This window comes from Oratosquilla oratoria, chromosome 12 (genome assembly GCF_046742065.1).
Source record: "Oratosquilla oratoria isolate Oo_2021 chromosome 12, ASM4674206v1, whole genome shotgun sequence".
Classification (NCBI taxonomy): domain Eukaryota; kingdom Metazoa; phylum Arthropoda; class Malacostraca; order Stomatopoda; family Squillidae; genus Oratosquilla; species Oratosquilla oratoria.
The window spans coordinates 7,158,304-7,181,704 of NC_134788.1; the positions used below are offsets into that span (position 1 = coordinate 7,158,304).

At 38.4% G+C, this 23,401-nt stretch overlaps 1 protein-coding gene across 5 annotated transcripts; it reads right to left on the reverse strand.

Annotated features, from left to right (window-relative positions):
- Positions 1-7,906: 7,906 nt before the first annotated feature.
- LOC143030930 (uncharacterized) lies at positions 7,907-21,469 on the reverse strand. 5 transcript variants are annotated; one of them, XM_076194200.1, is made up of 2 exons: positions 21,208-21,469; positions 7,907-11,729 (listed from the first exon to the last, which is right to left on the reverse strand). In XM_076194200.1, exon 2 carries the CDS (start codon positions 11,555-11,557, stop codon positions 10,409-10,411), a length of 1,149 nt encoding a protein of 382 aa, XP_076050315.1. In that variant the 5' UTR covers positions 11,558-11,729; positions 21,208-21,469; the 3' UTR covers positions 7,907-10,408. The 5 variants fall into 5 exon arrangements, 4 of the variants coding, with proteins under 4 accessions (XP_076050315.1, XP_076050314.1, XP_076050316.1 ...); XM_076194199.1 differs by having other exon boundaries at positions 21,108-21,469; XM_076194201.1 differs by lacking the exon at positions 21,208-21,469 and adding an exon at positions 20,873-21,100.
- Positions 21,470-23,401: the final 1,932 nt, after the last annotated feature.

Here is a 23,401-nt window from a genome sequence, read left to right on the forward strand (position 1 = left end):
TTCTTTTTGTGAATTCCGACATCGAATTTCATACCTAACGATAGTGTCGCAAATCTCTGGACAGTGGAAAGGAGAGGATGTGGGGTGGAAGGAACGGGTGAGGGTAGATAGCTACAGTGGGAGCCGAAGTCCAGAAAATTTGCATCACCGACCGGGACCACACACGCTTCCCTCTGAGCGGCGTGTACAAATTTCAGTATTTAAAAGGGGATACAGAATTATTCAACTCATTTAGCTAACCACGACCCTGGGCTAATTAAATAAACTAGAAGAAATCGATTTAATAGAATAAATTTCACAGTGAATATACTTAGAAAACATGTAACACAACACTTCAATAATTCACGTTAAGTAAACATCATTGGAAGTCAAAACAGACTGAATTCCACAGTGAATACACTTAGAAAACATGTGACACAACACTTTAATAATTCACATTAAGTAAACATCATTTGAAGTCAAAACAGACTGAATTCCACAGTGAATACACTTAGAAAACATGTGACACAACACTTTAATAATTCCCATTAAGTAAGCATCATTTGAAGACAAAACAAACTGAATTCCACAGTGAATACACTTAGAAAACATGTGACACAACACTTTAATAATTCCCATTAAGTAAACATCATTTGAATACAAACCAGACTGAATTCCACAGTGAATACACTTAGAAAACATGAAACACAACACTTTAATAATTCACATAGCTTCCAATCTTAACGGATGTGTTCGATAAAGCCGGATACATGAGAACGCCTCATCATGGTGGGTACGATCGGTGGGACCAGACTCACAGTTCACAGGATGACGTTACCACAGTTAATTTACTCAAAGAGACCGATTCACACGCCATAAGCACATCACTTCCAATAGTTCATTCGTATCATTTTCACGTGAGCTAGAAAGGTAATGGAAAGTTCTGATAACCACTCCATGTGGTTAATGCGAGTTTCTTCGCGGAATACCTAAGACACACTTTACCTCTTGCCAGCTTCTTGTAGAACTGACGCTTCAGTGGTGGGCACGGCGGGAAATCGCGCAATGTTGCCAAGTTTTATAGTTTCAAATCATTGCCTCCGAAGGGTACGGTGTGTAATGTGCCTGTAGGAGTCGATTCATCTCCAGCAATCCCTTTAAGACAATCACTAGAGACGAGAGAAAATTATAAATCCTAACTAGCCTAAGCAGTTAACCTAATTACATAACTTATATGAGAGGTGGCAAGTGCGCAGGAATTGAAATTTCAGACCGTTGAAACAAATTCACAAGGTGATGCTTAGTTGAAATGTTAATTTGTACACAAGACACCAATCTATACATGGAACAACAAATTCACAAGGTTGACATACTCCAGGTTCAACCATTAAACATTCGTGCCATCTCTGTATTTCGTCATCAATGGGTACCGTGTACAAAGGGCGGGAAATTCCTATGAATAGACAATTCTTTAAACTCGTTAATGGTCCACAACTAATGGCCAAATTGGTGTTACAGACACAAAGAATATTGGCGAGTAGAATAACAAGTAGTTGTTAAAGATTCTAAGAATTCTGGCAATTTCACAGAATAAAGAAAATGACAATTTACAAGAACGAAAGTACAAATATAAAGCCTACTATATCGGCTTGGTCCTTGAACGAAAGTATTTGCAAATTATGGTTTGAAAACAGACGTGGAATTTGGGAATGGACGGTGTGTCACAACCCCGATAGTTGTGACAGATAGTGCTTGAGTTTCTGTAGCTGAGAGTTGTCTGTCTGAAAGGTTCGTTACTAATTCTGGATTACCTGCATTTTTCCAATCACTACTTTCACATAATTGTTTTAATTTTCGTTCTAATTTCTTACTGTGTTCTTTTCTTTGTTTATGAAGTCTATTCGAAAACCATGGCGGATCTCACTTGTCTCACTACACAATATACTTACTTGGTCTTGTAGATTCTCTATTGCTTCTTCTAAGTAAGCTCTGGCCGAACTTACAAAAGGGTGTTTTGTGTTTCTTAGTTGTTCGGGTGCTGATTTTGGGAGAACTTGCTCTTCTAGGCAATCTCTGAGAAATTGTCCGCGTAGTGTATAACTTTCCATTTGTCGTCTTCTGTTGTATTTTCTCCATATTTCCTCTCTTCTACCACCTTTCGACATGTTGACTTTATTACATACACTTCTATTCAGGACATAATGACAGAACTAAAACAGGTATTATAATAGGTTTCTTCCTCAGAGCATTTCGTATATGCAGTAAAGAATTTCTAGATCTTGAATTACAACATATCACAGAGACTTTCATCAAACTCAAATATCCAAAAGGTCTCTTATGTAGATTGGAAAAGAAGGCCAAAGAAATAATTAACAAAAGTAAAGATAGAAATAGAAATTATAATAAATGTAATTATGAAACCAGATACATTACAGTACCAAACTCTAATATCCATTCACACCAAGACACTTTTCTCCTAAAAGCGGGCATTAACAGAGCCAGGACATCAAGTAACAAAGTAGGACATTTGGTTACATGTAGCTTCAATAATCCCACTAACGAAAACAGCATTGTTTATAAAATCCCGTGTAAAAGCTGTCCCTCTTCATATTTCGGTGAATCTGGCCGCGTACTTAATAAAAGGATAAATGAACATAAAAATGACATAAAAGACCATAGGTCATCTAACTCCATAGTAATGCATGCGGATAAGCATGGCCACCTCCCAGACTGGAACAACACAACCATATTCAATAAAGGATCATCCAAGAAACTGAGGAAGACAATTGAGGCGGCATTAACCATATGTCTAGCAAAATCCACATGCTTATTAATGATAAAAGAATACGCAAATAGAATAACAAGCTCTCCGAAGCGTCCCATGAGATGACCCGTCCGTATATAAAATCTCTTGTTATGTTTGAGTTGTTACCTTTGTGATCAAGACCCTGCGGGTCGAAACGTTAAAGCGTGAAATTTTCCCATTACTCCTCGTCTGCTTCCTCCACCTTCAGTCTTATATATATATATATATATATATATATATATATATATATATATATATATATATATATATATATATATATATATATACATATACATACATACCTGATTTATATATGCACATATAGGGTAGTAAGAAATTATAAAGTGAATATTTAATTCATAGACAAAATTAATAAAAGGATACACAATTGAATAGATAAATAATTGAATTAATTAATTAATTAACAAAGATATGAATAAACATACCAATGAACAGATACATAAATAAGTCAATAAATGCATGAATACATGTTTCTTGATCCTAAAGTGTATCTTGATTCTATAGGCTCTCGATCGAGGTCTTTTAAGTCCACTAGACCTTTCAGACCCATGAGATCTTTTAGATTCTTGAGATTTTTTAGATCCCTGAAATCTTGTAGATGCTTGAGGTCTTTTAGATCCTGACATCTTCTAAATCCTTGAGATCTTTTAGATCCATAAGATCGTTAGAGCCTAAGGTCTTTTTGATCGCTGGGAGCTTCAAGCTCCTCGAAATCTTTTAGAACTATCAGATCTTTTAGATTCTGGGAATGTTTTAGACGCTTGAGTTTTTTTTTAGACTCTTGAGTTCTTGTAGATTCTTGAGATATTTTAAATCGTTGATATCTTTTAGAACCATTGGGTCTTTCAGATCCTTGAGACGTTTTAGATTTTGGAATTCCTGTAGATCCAGTGAATCTCTTAGTCGTCGCGAATCTGTAGATATCGTTGATCTTTTAGATCTTCTATATCTTATAGAGCTTATGGATCTCTTAGATCTTATGGATCTTAGACCTTGTGGATATTTTAGATCTCGTGGATCTCTTCGATCTCGTAGGTCTTTTGGATCCTGTGTATCTTTGACATCTAGTGGACTTTTAGACCTTGAAGTTCTTGAAGATCTGGAAGGTCTTGAAGCTCTTGAAGTTCTTGAAGGTCTTGAAGTTCCTGAAGTTCTTGAAGTTCCTGGGGGTCACGATGATCTCGAAGGTGGGCAGTTTATTCCGACAACGACCCCGTCTCACGGGTGAGTAGGCGGGAAGGTCCTTGAACCCATTCAATTCCGATGACAAGATTCTTGTCATTTGGTCAAATAAAACAAAAAATCATAAAACACCAAAATGTTTTATCAAACACCAGAAAAATATGACGTCAGTCCCGCTCGCGAGCGAAGCGAGGACTGACGTCATATTTTTCTGGTGTTTGATCAAACATTTTGGTGTTTTATGATTTTTTGTTTTATTTGACCAAATGACAAGAATCTTGTCATCGGAGTTGAATGGGTGAAGAGAGGATGTGAAATGTGCAACTTGGATACAGCAGTCATTCGAGCGTTTTACCTCTACGGGTTATCCGGATTTCGAATATAAAAAATAAGTCGTTTACAAAGTAGGATATATTTGTAAAATGTGTGTGTGCGTGTGTGTGTGTGCTCTAATGACTACCATTTTATATTATTTATTACTTGTCTGTTTATTATTATTATTGTCTGCTTATTATATTATTATTGTCTGCTTATTATTATTATTGTCTGCTTGATTTTAATTTATTATTATTATTCTGTCAATTTATTATGATTTACTATTTACCTGTTTGTTTATTATTTAACTATACGCATTTATTCTATTATTATTTATATTATTATACTTTTTTATTTATCATTACTATAATTTTTTCGCATCCGACCTAGTTATGGACCAAAAGGTCTCCTGTCTATAGTGTTCTTGATGGGTTTTTAAGAAACTTGCATACACACACACACACACACACACACACACACACACACATATATATATATATATATATATATATATAAATGTCTAAATAAAAATATTTTTCTAAAAACGCTGTGGAAGTCGGGGACAGGTGGTATTACGGTGACACTTTGTCCTAAAAATATTCTTGAAAAAGCGCTTGGGTAAGTCGGGGTCAGGTGGTATTCTTCTTCATCTTCTTCTTCTTCGCGTTCCTCTTCTTCTTCTTCTTCGCGTTCTTCTTCCTCGCAATCTTTTTCGCGTTTTTCTTCGCGTTCTTCTTCGTGCTGGGGATCCCGTGTTCGGGTTCCGCCCCGAGGCCAAGACCGAAGGGGAAGACGAGGGATTAGAGCGCGGAAAGCTGCGGCCGTAGGGCGCTGTTTGCGCAGCCAAGCCCGCGGCTTTATATATATATATATATATATAATACAGCATACTCGGCGTTAGTAATCTTCATTTTAATTATTTCAATCCTTCTCGTTATCTTTCTGTAGGGGGAAGGGGAGAACACTACATTACCAAACGAATCTATAGTATATATGGTGGAAATAAACAAATACATAACTTACAACGTTTCGCCTATACTTTAGGCTTCTTCTGGTAATGTTATTTTCAGAATTTACACGCTGTGATTATATGTGACTGCATGAAATGGGAGACGTGCTCTTAGTTTATCCATGGCGCGCCGTGGGGTGCCCCATATAGCTTCAAGGGTCCACACATATTTTGTTGTACATTTATTTATGGCAGAATATGTCTTATCAATACAGCTTTCATACATTTTAGTCTTTTATATTGTTGTCTTTTGCCAGTATTATTGTGTTTTCATTCAGGTCCTCCCGCGAAATGCTAGTTTTATGTACTTTTGCGGTGTGGGATTTTATCGTCCCGTTTTGCCTATGGTATGCGAGTCTTTGTGATAAAGTTTGGGTTGTGTGGCCAATATAGCCTACTCTTCATTACTTAGACAAGGTAGATAATTCATTAGAATCAAAAGGAACCCAGTAGATGAAATCCGCAAAAATAAAAATCCCGTTTTAACCCATAAAACTCCGATGACAAGATTCTTGTCATTTGGTCAAATAAAACAAAAAATCATAAAACACCAAAATGTTTGATCAAACACCAGAAAAATATGACGTCAGTCCTCGCTTCGCTCGCGAGCGAGGACTGACGTCATATTTTTCTGGTGTTTGATCAAACATTTTGGTGTTTTATGATTTTTTGTTTTATTTGACCAAATGACAAGAATCTTGTCATCAGAGTTTAATGGGTTAAATATTATTTCTTTTGACATAATTTGACATGACTGTGTTGTACAATTCGAGTAGGTTAGTCACGCAAGAACGTTTCCGTCTGAATCCATGCTGGATATCATTTATCAAACAATTACTTTCTAAATTGTGTTCGATAGCATCTTTAATGATAGTTTACATCATTTTTCCTGACTGAGGTTAACCTCTTCCATACCAAGACTGCTACGTAGGCATCATGAAGTGCGAGTGGGTATACAAGGATGCCGTCTGATTTTTTATTATATTTATTTTGCAGTTGTAGCTGAGTAACCCCCGAATTCTGTGAACTGGCTTGATCGTGTTTTCTGTGTTTATTATTACTCAGAGTGAAAGGCCGAGTAATACAGCAGTGACTTTATATTCTAAAACGCAAGTACTATGATACATCATCGTATATAATAAGGCATCTGATGCTGCACGCAAGAATTTGACTCGTGCTGAAAAGGTTAAGCCTGTATTTCATCGGCTTCTTTTTGTCGCCCTTTTTAGATATGGGGGTAATGTTAGCTAACTTCCATTCTCTTGGGACATCTCCGGATATGTTACAGGGGAATATCAGAATTTTAGAGATGCTTTGGTGGGACACAGCCCAAAAAAGTTTGGGAACCACTGACTGCAGACTCTCAGGGATGTTTATGTAACAGTGTGGCATGTTATGCTGCATTGCCTCTATTCCGGGCCGAGTGAATGTTGTATGTGCGCGCGCTCGCCCGTTTGGGTGGGGTAAGGATGAACATAGAACTAATTATGATTGTAATCTTAATTTCTTGCTTCAAATAAAGATACACTGTTATTTCATGTATATGAACCATGTCCCTAATTTTTCTCTGGTCTCTGCATTATATTTCTAAGCTTGTCGAGTTCAAATTTGGTAACCCCCCCCGGGCTTTAACTTGCATTGCACTATTTTTATTGGATTATTTGTAACTTAAGAGTATTTGTTTTCTCTATTTTTTATTTTTGTATTCACTATTTTATCCAACGATTATCTATTGATGTTCACTAAACAAAAAATATACTCTGTACGGTTGCTTCTACTCACAGGATGCATTTGATATTTCAACTGATTTTTTTTATCAATAATCTAAAATAGGAATTAGCTGTGCAACCTACCACTTTCTTGTCACTACCTATGTTTACTTAACAACCGTACTATTGCTAAAGCTGGCAACATACTAGGCATTTCTCACTGGCATACTACCTACTTTTGCTAATCACTTTGATTTTTTGGCATCCAGAGTGGTATGCTACTGGCTCTTGCTGTCAAGAAAAGTGAATAACCTGCTGCAAAATACCACTGGCAAGTTTTGCTACTCACTTCAGTCCTAAAATGAGCCACCATTCCTCAAGCTGTTTCTAATTGTCCCAATACAATATGAACTCAGTTATTTTTTTTACTACCGCAGTAATATACACATTTGTAAACATAGCCAGTGAACACTTGGCAGGAAGCTTGTCTTCATCAGCCACTAGCCAAAATGTCATCAGCATAAACATTCCCTGTGTTACCGATATGCAAGAGTTTACTAGAAAAACGAGTACTAAAAGCGAATAGCATGCTAGCGAGAAATGCTTAGTGTACCACCACCTTAACTCTGCTTTTATTGTCACACTTTAGATACACGAAGAAAATAGTGTCAATATTAATTGACTCAGACAATAGGTTATTCTTTGAGAAACATTAGTTGGAGAAAGTTCCACACATTAAACCTATTATTGAACTGGTAAGTTGATAGTTTCATAAGCTGTGACACTAAGGTAACCCAAAGAAAATAATATGCAATGTGTTAAAAAAATAAATGGTAGGGTTCCAGAGTTAGAAGGCAAAAGAAAGACTGACAAGGTAAAGCCCAGATTAACAGTTTTATTTCAATTAGAACACTCAGTACAGACGGCTGCAATGACACAATCAATGGTCTTTATATTCATCATTTGTGTGAGTCTTTCTAGTTTCTAGTTTGCCACAGGTCTGCCAAAGAAGTTTTTTTTTTTTTTTCATCGCTGTACATTATGGAGAGAATATTTGCAAGGCTTGCTTAAGTTGGAAGTGAAAACACTAATGTGTGACAAGGTATTGTGTAGGATTTTGTGTTCCAGTACATTTGTGAAGATGCAGAACTATAGTCACTGCAAATAAATACACATAGTAGTCAATCTTATAACTGAAACTCAGATATTTCAATTGAAGATGTAATATAAAAGGTAAAACAATGCCAGGAATGTTTTCATATCTAAGCACCATGGATAGTTAGTAAAAAAATAACCAAACTCTCACTCCAATTTTTCTATACACATAACACCACACTCCACTCATTTCACATTATCCTAAACCAATGGTCCAGAATGTAAAAATTGAATATGGAAATAACCATCTAAATAAATGTATCTATTCCTGTGTGGGTGAACATATGCCTATCGAGGAGAAATTTTTTGTATGAAGCTGCATCATAGGTCACACTGGAAAGTCTTGCTTCCTGTGTGTCATCAAATGCATATTTAGATTACTTTGGTGAGAAAACTAAAGTGATTATAATAGCATTATGCTGGGTGAGCATCCTGGCATAATGCTGTGACAAAAAAACAATGGCCTATTGTACAGGGGGGTCTTTTTCTGTCACGGCATTATACCTGGAATGGCAACCTGAAGGAAGAAGACCTCGCATGTGCTGGATCCAGAACATCAGTGATGCAATAGAGAAGAGAGGAAGTGATGTGTAGACAGTGGAAGAACAACTCCATCAGAACAGAAGAAATTGACATCTTTTTGCACAGCTGGGCCACTGACAGGTGATAAACCTAACAGGAGTTTGGTGAGAAAGCATTATGCTGGGTACCAAACATTAGCATGACGTCACTGCCTCCCAACAAACACCACATACCAACTCAGTGCCCACATAGCTGCCATGGTGAGAGGAAGTGTTGCAACTTTGTTCTCTCATTCACCCCATCTTTTGTCTGGGTTTCCCTTGGTTTCTGGGTTATACCTTGGTGACTATGGGTGAAACGAAGTCATTAATGCCTGTAACTATAATTCAGATAATAGGGCTTCACAAAGCTGGGCTCCAAACAAGAGAAACAGCGGCAAATGTTGGTGCGAGTGAGTGATCTGTGAAAAAATGGGTTAAGTGTTTCAAGGCCAACAGTGGTGTCAAGTTACCATTTGCTAAACTTCAGCTTGGCCCCTAAAAGAAGACATCTGTATGTACTTTGTGCTCAAAAAGCAGCTAGAGTACACCTACCATAACTGCCAGAGAATTGAAAGAAAAAACCCACGTCTGTTTTCTGAGGTGTCCATAAGAACAGTCAACAGGTGGGTGGCTGAGCTGGGCTACAGTAGTAGCCACCGGCAGGTTAAGAAATCCATCCTTACCAAGTGGCAGAAGAAATGTAGGCTGGATTTTGCACTTAAATATCGTAATTGGACTCTTCAACAGTGGTCTGAGGTACTTTGGAGTGATGAAGCCACATTAACCATTACCTGTAACCGCAGTGGACATGTGTCTGGACCAGAGATAGCGAACCACTAGACCCACAGTACATCTGTGGGACCACTGCTCAGAGCATTGATGAACTCATAGTGCTCCCCAAAAACTAATATATGAACCAATATAATTATCTGGAGGTGTGTGACAATTTACGTGATGCATTTGACAAGTGTGGGGGTACAGTATATATGCAGGATAGTGCACCATGTCACACCTCCAAATCTGTAGTTGGGCGGTTTAAGGACTATGATGTGAGCTTCTTTAATGACTGGCCAGGCAATTCACCTGACCTGTTCCCCACTGAAAGCCTGTGCTCTATAGTGAAGCGAAGTTTTATGGGCAAGGATATTATTTGTATTCCACAGCTTGAGTCTGCTGTATGTGAGGCATGGATTAAGATACTTCCCCAAACCCTAGAGAATTTGTGCGAGTCTTCCTAAATGGCTGAGGGATATGGTGAAGTGCAAGGAAGGGTGCACTAAGTATCATAACCTTGGCAAGTGTGCAAATATATTTTTATGGTATGAGTTTGTGTTTTGGTGCGTGGGGGGGGGGGGCAGCTAGCATAATGCCATGATGACCACTGTACATCACACGGGTCACATTGGAAAGATTTCTCTCCTGTGTGGGTCACCACGTGACTTTTTAGATCACTTTAGCATGTGAAAGTTGCACCTCATGGGCCACACTGGAAAGATTTCTCTTCTTTGTGGGTCATCACATGACTTTTGAGAATATTTTTGTGTGAGAAAGATGCATCACATAGGTCACAATGGAAAGGTTTCTCTCCTGTGTGGGTCACTACATGCCTGTCGAGAATACATTTACTTGAGAAAGCTTCATTGCACAGGTCACACTGGAAAGGTTTCTTTCATGTGTGGGTCATCACATGCTTTTTGAGAGTGCTTTTTTGTGAAAAAGCTGCATCACATAGGTCGCACTGGAAAGGTTTTTCTCCTGTGTGGATCAATGTATGCCTATTTAGAGAATGTTTTTCCAAAAACCTTGCATCACATAGGTCACACTGGAAAGGCCTCTCTCCCGTGTGGGTCATCATATGCCTTTGTAGATGACTTTTGTATGAGAAAGCTGCATCACATAAGTTACATTGGAAAGGTTTCTCTCCTGTGTGGGTCATCACATGCTTTTTTAGATGACTTTTTTGTGAGAAAATTGCACCACATGGGTCACACTGGAAAGGTTTCTCTCCTGTGTGGGTCCTCATATGATTTTTGAGGCGAATTTTTAGTGAGAAAGCTGCATCACATATGTCACACTGGAAAGGCTTCTCTCCTGTGTGGATCACCACGTGACTTTTGAGATTACCTTTGCATGCGAAAGCTGCATCACATAGGTCACACTGGAAAGGCTTCTCTCCTGTGTGGGTCAATGTATGCCTTTTTAGATCATACTTTTGCAAGAAAGTTGCATCACATAGGTCACACTGGAAAGGCTTCTCTCCTGTGTGGGTCAATGTATGCCTTTTTAGATCATGCTTTCGCAAGAAAGTTGCATCACATAGGTCACACTGGAAAGGTTTCTTTCTTGTGTGGGTCATCACATGACTTCTGAGATTACTTTTGTATGAGAAAGCTGCACTACATAGTTCACACTGGAAAGGCTTCTCTCCTGTGTGGGTCACCACATGACTTCTGAGAGTGCTCTTTTGAGAAAAAGCAGCATCACATAGGTCACACTGGAAAGGCTTTTCTCCTGTGTGGGTCAATGTATGCCTTTTTAGAGTCTGTTTTTGTGAGAAAGTTGCATTGCATAGGTCACACTGGAAAGGCTTCTCTCCTGTGTGGGTTATCATATGCCTTTTGAGATTATTTTCATATGAGAAACTTGTATCACATTGGTCACACTGGAAAGGCTTATCTCCCGTGTGGGACACTACATGCCTTTTTAGATGACTTTTGCATGAGAAAGCTGCATCACATAAGTTACATTGGAAAGGTTTTCCTACTGTGTGAGTCATTGTATGCCTACTGAGGTGACCCTTTTGAAAGCTGCATTGCATAGCTCACATTGGAAAGGCTTCAGTTTTATATGGATCACTGAGATGACTCTGTTGTGAGAAAGTTGCACCGTACAGGTCACACTGAAAACATTTCTGCATGTAATATCTTATACCTTTTGAGAACACTTATGGGAGAAAGATATCTAATCAAAGCTTGGTGGCTGTTCTTTCTCTGGAAAAGTAAGAAATACTATCTAAGTGACACATGAAAAAGGGGGGAGCCCCTCCAAAAAAATATTACAACTGTAATACTGGAATTTATGTTTAATTTACTGGTCCACAGATCTTTACTATTCCAAGGATGTTGAAACGTTACCCAGTAAAAACTAGGCAGATAAGATTTACCCTACAGAACTGGGATAAATTTGTGGCAAGGGCATTGGAATTAAATGCAGTTTTCTTATATGCTGGAGATGTCTTATGTTACATTTTGATGGGAATAAACCTTATGTGTAAAGTGAGGTTGGGGAACCCAGATAGGTACATTTATGAATTATGGCTGACTTCCCCATAGGTTTAAGTAAGTGATTGGAGATGGTGGTGGTGATGCAGATGGAAGCAGCAGACTTTACAAGGTTCAGAAGGTTGTTGGGGGAAATGCTGGTTGATATAAATTGTTTTCTATTCTGATCTTTGAGGGAATTCAAAATTAGCCAACTGGAAAAATCTTTCCTCTATTGGGTTTTTCTTTTCACTGAACACTGTAAGGAGAGAACTGAAGATGCTTCAACAGTGAGCCAGTTGGATAAATATGTATTTACTTAATTGTAACATATAGGAAAAGAGCAATGCTTATTGAGTCCCATCTCCTATTCTCTAATTTTCTAACATACCTAGACTCAATTTCACGTACAGTTTCAACTTAATCTATATCCTTGATTTTCACTTATATTTAAATTTGGACTCATGTATTGTTTGACCTTGGGCTACATTATCTAATCTATTCCACAAATGCATCTATGTGGAAGCTGTATTTCTTCACATCCTTTGGACATGTGGTCTTTCTTGATTTACTTCCATGACCTCTTAAAGCCCTCCCATATCTAATCAGGAGATCTCTTCTGTCAATGCAATCTATACACTTTACTGACCTGAATACTGTAATCATGTCACCTCTTTCTCTTCAATCTTTCAAAGTTGTTGTTGTTGTTCCCTAGACTGTCTGTCCGAGCAGCCCCCTCTCCCCAAGGAATGCCACAGCCAAAACTGGGTTTTCCCACAAATCCTTTATAGAGTGTATGTTGTGTTGTTTGCATGCATGATTGTGTATAATGCAGTCTTCCATTATGTGTTGTATGGTATGGGGTGAAGTGTTACATTGTGAACAGCTGCCCAGGATGTAACACTTCACCCCATACCATACAACACATAATGGAAGACTGCATTATACACAATCATGCACGCAAATAACACAACATACACTCTATAAAGGATTTGTGGGAAAACCCAGTTTCGGCTGTGGCATTCCTTGGGGAGACGGGTCTGCTCGGACAGACAGTCTAGGGAACAACAACAACAACTTTGAAAGATTGAAGAGAAAGAGGTGACATGATTACAGTATTCAGGTCAGTAAAGGGGATAGATTGCATTGACAGAAGAGATCTCCTGACTAGATATGGGAGGGCTTTAAGAGGTCATGGAAGTAAATCAAGAAAGACCACGTCTTTCCTTATTTGGTTTATCTGCCAGACTGAGGACCCATTTGGTTGCTGTCCTTGGTATTCTCTCAATCTTCCTTATATTCTTCAATCTATGAGGGCACCATGGATGGATTGGTGAGTAATTAGTTTCTGTTTTCAAAAGATTTCTACATTAGTGTTTTGAGGACATGAACATAGACATGCCAGTACAATCCAGGCTTTTGTTTTGTGAATGATTTGTCTGCCTTCTCTATTGTGAAAGGTAACCAGGTAAATCATGAACAAATAATATAACAATCCCCAGACAAGGGGCATTCACAGAATTTTTTTTATTTTCATTTTATAACTACATTTTATTCATTTGCATACAATAACAATATTTTTTTTGTTGAACTATTTTGAGAGCTATCATAAATTTCTGCAAAACACTGCATTTTTACATAAAAACCTTAAATATTTTAGATAACATGGAAGGTATCTGAAGGTCCGTTTCAGTAATTTGATATTGATCTTAGGCCCACTAGGGTCCATTATGGACTTTACCACTACTCTATTTTGGTATGCTTTATCCTACATTGTTAATTGGTTCCACAGGTCACAACTTACATCAAAAAGCAACTTTAGTAGTCAAAATAACCACAGTATAAACCACAAATAAGCACTCTCCATTGCAGGCATAGTTGGTGGAAGCTATTTCACACTCACACATACTGTAACTCATGTGTTGGAAGAGCAAGCCTCATCCAAAGGCACTGGTATAGTTTTCTTTAACTTTACTAAGCCAGTTTACATTGCACAGATGGCAATGGTGCAGAATAGTTATCAATGGTACAGAATACAAGGCACAAGCAGACTTGACCACAACTTAACCAGCATGCACGTCCAAATCCTGACGCTCAAACACACACTCTCTCCCAAGCTCAGCTCTCACTCTCATACCTAAGCACAAATCAGCTGACACAGTAGTCTAAACTGGAACTACCAACCCTGGAACAAAGAAGAGAAAAAGATCTACTGGCCATTTAGAGAATCATGAAAGGCATGGAAGTCCTTGATAGAGAAGACTTATTAAAGTGGGATAAAAGAAAAACAAGAGGACATGAAAAGAAACTCAAAAAGGATGGTTATAGAAGAGATCTGAAAAAAAGGCATAAATAGTGTCAGTGTGATGAAAGTCTGAGGTGAAAAAAGAATTAAGAAAACAAATGGACTTTGTCATAGGCGGGACACCACAAACATAGCTCCCCTTCCTGCAAAAAACAACTAGGTAAACACAACTAGGTAAACTAGGTAAATAGTGCACCGAGGTGGTGGGGTGACAGTAGAGGAGAAACAACAAAGAAAGAAAGAAAAAAAAAAAACTATATATATATATATATATACACACACACACACACACACACACACACAGTGATCCCTCATTTTTCATGGTTAAAGGGGAACAGAACCCCCCATGACAGGTGAAAAACTGCGAAGTAGGCTTTGCCCCCCCCCCCCCAGGAATTTTCATGTATGTGTATGTGGGTACCAGAATGTTTAAAATATGTGAATAGTATTCATACTTTACATATTTGAGACAAAGATTACAATAGTACATGTATTTACTTAAATCATTAATTATAAAACCTTATACAGTAATTAACATTTATTATACAGTAATTAAGGGGGATCAGATGCACTGATAGAAAAATATTAATAATCTTTTTTTTTATATATATTGACTTGATATTTTTACAGTATCATCAAATTATTATTTTCCATATTCCTTGAGCATTTGAATGATGTACTGTATGTCCGTCTCTTCATCCATCAGTCTGTATGATATCATTGACGTCATAAATGTTTTCCGATCTTAATACCAGGGTTGCGGAGTCGGAGTTGGAGTCGGAGAGAGTCGGAGGTTTTAGCTGGGAGTCAGACTCGGAGTTGGAGTTGGATTTCTAAGAGTACTATGAGTCGGAGTCGGAATTTTTTATCCGACTCCGACTCCTTAAGTCCAATAGCTGTAAAATACTGTCTATAGATGTGCACTGTGAAATAATTTGTTGCTATTGTGCAAATAGAAAGCAGTAGGTCTCATTATTCCAAGTTTAAAAAATCTAAAAAATTTGATATGTTTTGTGTTGAGAAAATTTAATAACCATCCAGTATAGAATAGTTTTATAGCTAGTTACAAGATATATACCATTCATAGAAGTTTCCAGAATGTAGTTTGTATTAATGTTTCATTCATTCTACACTATGGGAGTTATAGCCAGTGGAATGTATTTCTATTTTTAATAAATATTCAATAAATATAATAATTAATTCAAATTCCTGAATAATTTGTCAACTGTCAAGTGACAGAGAGGATTTTTATCTTTAAATTATTTAAACTAGCTACTTTACCTTTGTTGACAGTCTAATTAATTCAAATTATGTTAACATCTAGAGCTCCATCATGTACACACGTACATGACAGTATAGACAATAGTAAATATCCACTACGTATGCACTATGCACGTACATCTTCATGTATGTAAAAGTCAATGGAAGTGTTTTTGTGTGGTCTACTGTTTTGTAAGAACTACTGTATGTCATGCTGGGATAATGCCCTGAGATAAACTTTGACCGGTCTCAGAGGCCAGATAGGAATGACATTAGAGCATATGTCACAGCATTTGGTGATGACTGAAAAGAGGAGGAACAACAGCAGCTATGAACAGTGTGCACAGGGGAAGGTTGCCTCTCTCTTTCCTGAACTGATTCCTGGTTTTTATGATAACATGGTGAAATTAATTCTGCAGTAACCTTTCCTCATCATGATTTGTCGCATTTTTTCCTAATATTGTGATAGAAGGTTTATGAGAATGGACAAATGAAATAATAGATGATTTTTTTTGGGGGGGAGGGGAGGGGTACAAAGGAAAAAAGAAAATATATAGCTTGAAGTGGCAACTCTGCCATGATAGATTTGAAAATGCTCATAAGCTGGTAGATGATCATGAGCATAAATAATACCATTATATACTTAATATATATATGTTTATATGAATATACGTGCTTGTGTGCATATATAAAGCTGGGTGAGTGTATATGTGAGTATATTCATCATACAAGTGAATGTTTCACGTAAAAAATAATATACATGAAAAATAATTATAAAATGCTTGTTGAATAGGTGTGGGAGGGTAGTATATGGATCTGCAGAATAGATTTCCACATAGGGGTCAAGGAGTTATGGAGTCGGAGTCAGGAGTCGGAGTCGGGAGTCGGAAGGAATCGGAGTTGGAGTGCATCCTAGGAATTCTAGGAGTTGGAGTCGGAGTCGGACCTTATACCATCCGACTCCGCAACCCTGCTTAATACTTTACCTAGACTAACCTGCTTTTGCATGTAAAATCTCAAATACCATACAAACAGCGTGTAATTTCGTTTTTCCTAAAATCTTAATAGATCAAGATATATATAGGTTATAAAATGCATGACTTTGTGATGTCCCACCGATAGTGTTTTTTCCGTTAAAATTTCCTCTAAAGATATTATTTATCATTTTAATCATTTATCAAAACTTACATGAGAAAGGCACAATTATTTTTTAAGAAAATTTGATTATTTTTTGATGATTTTTATGAATACTTTGGAAAAACCCATGAAGCACTGAAGCCGCAAAACGTGAAGTACGAAGTGGCGAGGGAACTCTGTATATATATATGTATGTATGTATATATATATGTGTATATATATATAAATGTGTATATATATCTATATATATATATATCTATATATATATATATATATATATACACATAAAATAATATTTCAAAAAATGAAGACTAAAAGAATATTTTAAGAATCTATTATTTTCCTCCTATCGCATATAATATTATATGGGAGAGGAGGAAAGCTACTGGGAGCTGTCAAGAGTTTTTATGAGAGTAGTAGAGCTTGTGGCAGGATTAGAAATGGAGAGAGTGAGTGGTTCGAGGTAAAGTGGGACTTCATCAAGGATGCATTATGTCGCCCTGGCTGTTCAACTTATACATGGATGGGGTAGTGCGAGAGGTAAATGCAAGGGTAGTGGGTGAGGGATTGGAGATGGTTAAAGAAAATGGAGAAAAGTGGAAGGTGAACCAGCTGTTGTTTGTGGATGACACTGCGCTTGTGGCAGGATCGGAGGAGGGATTGAGGAAGTTGGTGACAGAGTTTGGGAGAGTGTGATAGAAGAAAACTGAAGATAAATGTGGGTAAAAGTAAGTTGATGAGATGTACAAGGGGTGAAAGTGACAGTAGACTGGAAGTGGGCATTAACCCCTTCCATACGGTGCCGCACACATAGGCGTCATGGACTTAGATCTCGGTGGCAGCAGCCAATGCCAGCCGTACGTGTCGTAATAATACTCGCATCATAAAATATAGTCACCGCTTATATCGATCGTTCTCTCTTCACCCTTGAATTTTGATAACCATAGAAAATGCGATTACAAAAGAATTAGAAAGAATGTCATTATGGAGGGGCGACTACAATAAATATAATCAAGACGCCGATATGGCAGCCTCGCGAATACACTTGCTCCCCATGACGCCTACGTGTGCGGCACCGTATGGAAGGGGTTAAGGGAGACCGACTGGAGGAAGTGGATAGTTTTAGATACTTGGGTGCGAATGTGGCAGGAAAAGGTGGAGTGAAGGTGGAGGTAGAATGTAGATTGAGAGAAGAGAGTAAATGCCTTGGTGGATTAAAGAGTGTAATGAAGAATAGACATTTGGGAATGAATGCTAAGAGGAGACTGTATGAAGGAGTGATTGTGCCAACACTGTATGGGGCAGAAACATGGAACATAAGGGAGGAAGAGAGAAGGAGTTTGAATGTGTTTGAGATGAGGTGTCTGAGAAGTATGATGGGGATAACTAGGCTAGATAGAGTGAGAAATGAGGAGGTGAGGAGGAGAACAGGGGTGGAAAGGGAGTTAGGAAATAGGGTTGATGAAAGAGTATTGGGATGGTTTGGACACATGGAAAGAATGAATGAAGAAAGACTAGTAAAAGAGGTGTGGAAGGGGGCTTTAGGGAAGAGGGGAATGTCTGTTGAGGAAGGACGGGAAAGGATGTCCAGAAGACAGGGGTGAATGGAGAATGGTTGTATATGGATGATATTGTGATGCATTAGGTGGAATCGGCGGGGGGATGGGGGGTGAGGTAGTATGTGTGAGCAAAATTTGACGCAGCCCGAAGGGATTTCTCCCCGTCTTCTCCTTTTATGCAATGGGGGGACTGAGAGGGGGGGGGGCACCGATTTAATGAAATGGCCTTGCTGTGGATGTGCTGTGTCTTGCAACACTGCTTCTGACCCAGGGTAGTGAACAAGGTGCAGGGATGACCCGTCATCCAGGAGGTGCTAAGATAAGAGGGAGGGTGGAGGGGTGTGGAGTGTATTCAGGGATGGAATGGGTGGGAATGGTTTTGTGCCTTTTCCTTTTTGGTTACCTCCCTTGTAAGGGGGAAGAAGCCTTGGTATGTGTATGTGTGTGTGTATTATTTTTAGTGTCTGGTGGGCCAAGGTGGTGGGTTTGACTTAGTTCAATATTGATCTCATTTGAAGAGAATTCGTAATTAGTGTCTTCATAAGTTCAGTTCATTGAATATCACTCATTTGAAGAAAATACATTAAATAGTGTCAGTGTGATTGAAGTCCGAGGTAAAAAGAAAAAGAAGAAAAAAGAAATTAAGACAAAAACAAATGGAGTTAGTTATGGTGGACAGAGGTGGTGGGACAACTTGGTAGTGCAGATGGCCAGAGTTGGTGGAGTAGATGGACTGAGTTGGCAAGTAGGTGGACCAAGTTGGCAATGGGCTGAGTTGACCCTATACAAGCTAAAGCATCTTTTCCAAACCTCCAGTTGTGTTCTAGTGTGAGCAGTTCAACAAGACTAATGAATACATACATCAATTCAAACTTATTTTCATCAAAAAACATTCCTAACAAAGCTAACAGTGATGTAGTTGATAGGTCAGTAGTCTAATCTATGTGGAGTTAAAATGTGTTTTTGAAGTAAATAAACATTTTCTTTCAAACAGTGAAATCCAATTACTTAGCTTGTTGCTTTTTGCTTTCCTAATGACACATTATTTGAACAGGATCTATGGGAAATATACCTCTAAGAAAAGGTGGGGTATTTTTTCAGAAGTACACACCTACGCAATATACCATTAGAAAATAAATGATCAATTCTGTAAATTATAATACATCAATGTAATATAAATTTTTTCTTGGTAGAAATAAATAACAAAATACCTATGCTGCATGCATAGGATCGAGACACCATGTTGTCGTCTGTCCGGCCCAATCATTGTCATTTAGACGATGGCTTTCATGTTATGCACTGGGTGTTTTCATTCAAACTCCAGGTGACGTTAACCCCCATTCAACTCCGATGACAAGAATCTTGTCATCGGAGTTGAATGGGCTAATAAGCACTGTTACAAAGACAATAGGGCTTCCTTGGATTTTATGAGAGAACACGGGGTTCTGCCATAGTCTGTTAATTGTCTGAGGTACAATAATAATCAGGCTGTCAGCATCTGTGATGACGACGACAATAACCCAGATGATCGTTAGTATTAGAGGTACCAAATTACTAAATACAAGTTAGGCTACATAAGTTAGTTAGGTTAGGTCAGGTAAGTTAGATTAGAATAGACGAATTTATCATCCTTTCATTTCTATGACCTCAGCATCTATCTAAACAAACATGGCATATCATAATCATTCAATTGCCATGACTTCGTCAGTTGGTGAACCGGTTTTAGCACCTTTTTTGTTATGGAGATCTGCCAAGAAAATTGCATATAACATTGATGTATTATAATTTATTAAATTAATCATTTATTTTTATTGCTATATTGCTTAAGTGTGCACCTTTCATTTCTTCGACTTAAGTATCTATCAAAACAAACATTGCATATCATTCAACTGCTGTGACTTCATTCTTTAGTGAGTCAGTTTAAGCAATTTTTTTGTTATTGATTTCCTCATAGAAAATCACATACAGTGTTGATGTATCATAATTTACAAAATTAATCATTATTTCTTTATGGCTATATTGCATACATGTGCACTTCTACAAATCTACCAAAGGTAGCAAACTTGATTTTACATTTAACCTAACCAAACCTTACCCCCTATAGGGTTTGCATTTATTTGTTATTGATTTCCAAGAAGAAAAACTGATATCACGTTGATGTATTCGAATTCACAAAATGAATAATTATTGATAAATCGCTTAGTTGTGCACTTCTAAAATAATACCTGCAATTTTTCACAAGTAACTAATTGTTATAAGATCGTTTTCTATAAGAAAGCTACATATTATCTTCATTTTCAATTTTGCAGCTGCACTGTATATGGAACCAATTAAAGCTAGAGCAGTGTTTTGGGACGTCTATACTTCTCTTCATAGCATTCTGGTGAGATTTTCAAGTAGAATGACGTTTTATAGCCATTTTGGCACAAGAAATTTTCACACAGTACACACTGCAAAAATAGTACATCACTTGCATAACCTGATTTTTTCTAACCATGAAGTCTCTCATATATTACTCACTGTAGTTGTTGACAATTTGATTAACAATAGACATTACGGTACTCGCATTTACAAAATAAAGGCACTCATTGTCAATCAGCACAGTAATGCACCTGTCACAGAAAACATCTACACAGTTTTAATTCTGGATTCTGTGCAAACATAAACAAAAGGAATCGCTGCAATCAGCTGATACACTTTATCATCTTCTACCGTTAAATGATGTCCTAATAATCCAGTGAATAATACACAGACCTCCGGTCCATGGCATAAAACCTGGTTTTCATGAATATGAACAACAGCACTTTAACGAGAGGATAATTGATATGTTCATATAAAATATCACACCTTCAGTTACATTCCTTCAAGTAATCATTAAAACTTCCTTAGCATGTTCTTTGTGACCCTAACAATTCCTTGAAAGTTCAATTGTGGTGTACGCACGTACCCCACAAATCTGCTTGTAGGTAAGTGATGCATTAGAGTTGGATGGTAGTCTGACCTGACTCGACGCTCGAAGGGATGGGTCACTCCAATTAGGTCGCGTCTGGTCAAGACGTGAGAGCAAAGACCTTCCCTTACGGGAGAAGTGAAATGCCTCCGCATTACACAAACATTACAAAATATAATATCGTGGCATCACGGAGAGAAAGGGGGGAAACGGGGCGGAAGAGATAGAAGTGACGGAAGGAAGGGGGAAATAGATAGGTTGCCGGGATTCCGACATGCAGGTAATTGGTTTATTAGTTGCCAAGTGGGGCAGGGGATATGTCGCCCAGACAAACGGAAAGAGAATGTGTATTTACCTAGTAGTGTGTGTGTGTGTGTTTGATTGATCAAGCTTAACTTAAACCTACGTTTTTTTTATCTATATACCTAAAACTAAATTGGTTCTCTTGATAGTTTTATGTTGTGTGTCTATGCTTGTTTTTTTTATTCATGAAGGGGGTTATAAATACGTCTGAAAAAGGGGGGGGGTACTTCCCCCGGGCATGATTTCGTTCCTACGTATATAACGTGTACTGGGGGGGGGGTAGATTACCGCCTTGTGTTCTTTCGAAGCTCAGTGGTAATCTAGTGTGTTTCGCGTGTAGTGGGAGTGGGTTGTCTGTTAGTGAACCTGTAGTCTCAGCGTTGATCTGCACGAGCTTGTCCCATATGCGGGTGGCTCGCTCGTGTAGATACGTGTTGAGTGGTTGAATGTCAACTTTCTCGTGTAGTGCTTGTTCTGTTTTTACGTTAGGATAGTGTGTATTTGTGATGAATTTGAGTGCTCTGTTTTGAACCGTTTGCATGGATGTCTTTGATAATGTGTGTAAAGGTATTACCGAGTACGGAAGTGTGCTCCGTATCAGTGTGAGATAAGTTTTTTTGTATGTGTGTTTAACAGAGAGGTGTTTGAATCTCTGCAGCCGTTGTAGACCAAAAGATGCAAGTACCTTCCTGTTGCGCACATGGGCCGCCCCACCATTGGTGGTAATCGACCAACCGTATCTTGCCCTATCTGAGTAACTGCGAGCAGCCCTGTCGATGACGACGGGCTCACGCCTACGTCCCTCTGTTTGTTCGTATTTTGTGTTTCCGCTCGTATGCATTTACTTGCTCGACCGCTTTCGCAGTCTTTAACATGCTCCGAGCGGCCATGATGTGTTATAATTTGTGTGATGTTGTCTGCGTAAATTATGTTATGACAATGTGTGAGTGGTGTAGCCAGGTCTTTTGGGTAAATGTTATAGAGCGTTGGGCTTAACCCATTAAACTCCGATGACAAGATTCTTGCCATTTGGTCAAATAAAACAAAAAATCATAAAACATCAAAATGTTTGATCAAACACCAGAAAAATATGACGTCAGTCCTCGCTTCGTAGTGTGTGGTGGGGATTGCATCCGTGTCGTGTGATGTATTCATGTATATGTCTGGCTTGAATGAGGAGACGGTGTGTTCTGTATTTTATTGGTGGGTGGATGAGTGTCCTGCGTACTATCTTTGGGATGGTAAGGTTGGCTGCCCTGAGTATGGACTATGGATTACCTAGGACAGATCACCCGCTCGTGCGGGATCGGTTTGTGTGGGAGGGGAAGAATGTCTGTAAGAAAATGAAAAGATGGTAGAGTATAAAAGAGGGCTATAGCCAATGAGCGCTTTTTGCATGGACGATTAGTTAAGGGGCTGGTGATGGTGGTGGCTCGGGAGAAACGGGCAGGGAACTTGGACGGCGGCGCCGACGCCTACAATTAAAATCACCAAAAGTTGAGAAAATGGTAGGAGGCGTGGTAGTAGAGAAAGGTTGAAAAACGGAAAAATCTTTAGTGGGAGGTAAACTGAAATGAGAAGATGCAGCATAAGAGAAAATTAGAAAGGAAGCGAATCTTAGTCGAAGAAAAAAGTACGTGTAGATGTTTGTGCGTGGGGCGTGGTTATGTTCGTGAGAGATGTGTGTATGTATCTTACGAGAAGTGAGTAGAGTTCACTTTCCGCGTGTGGCGTTGCTCATTAGCCCCAAGCTAGGTAGCGCGTTCCTGATTAATCCCAGGTGAGGCTTGAGCGTTCCTGATTAACCCCAGGTGAAGCTTGAGCGTCCCTGATTATCCCCAGGTGAGGCTTGAGCGTTCCTGATTAATCCCAAGTGAGGCAATGAGCG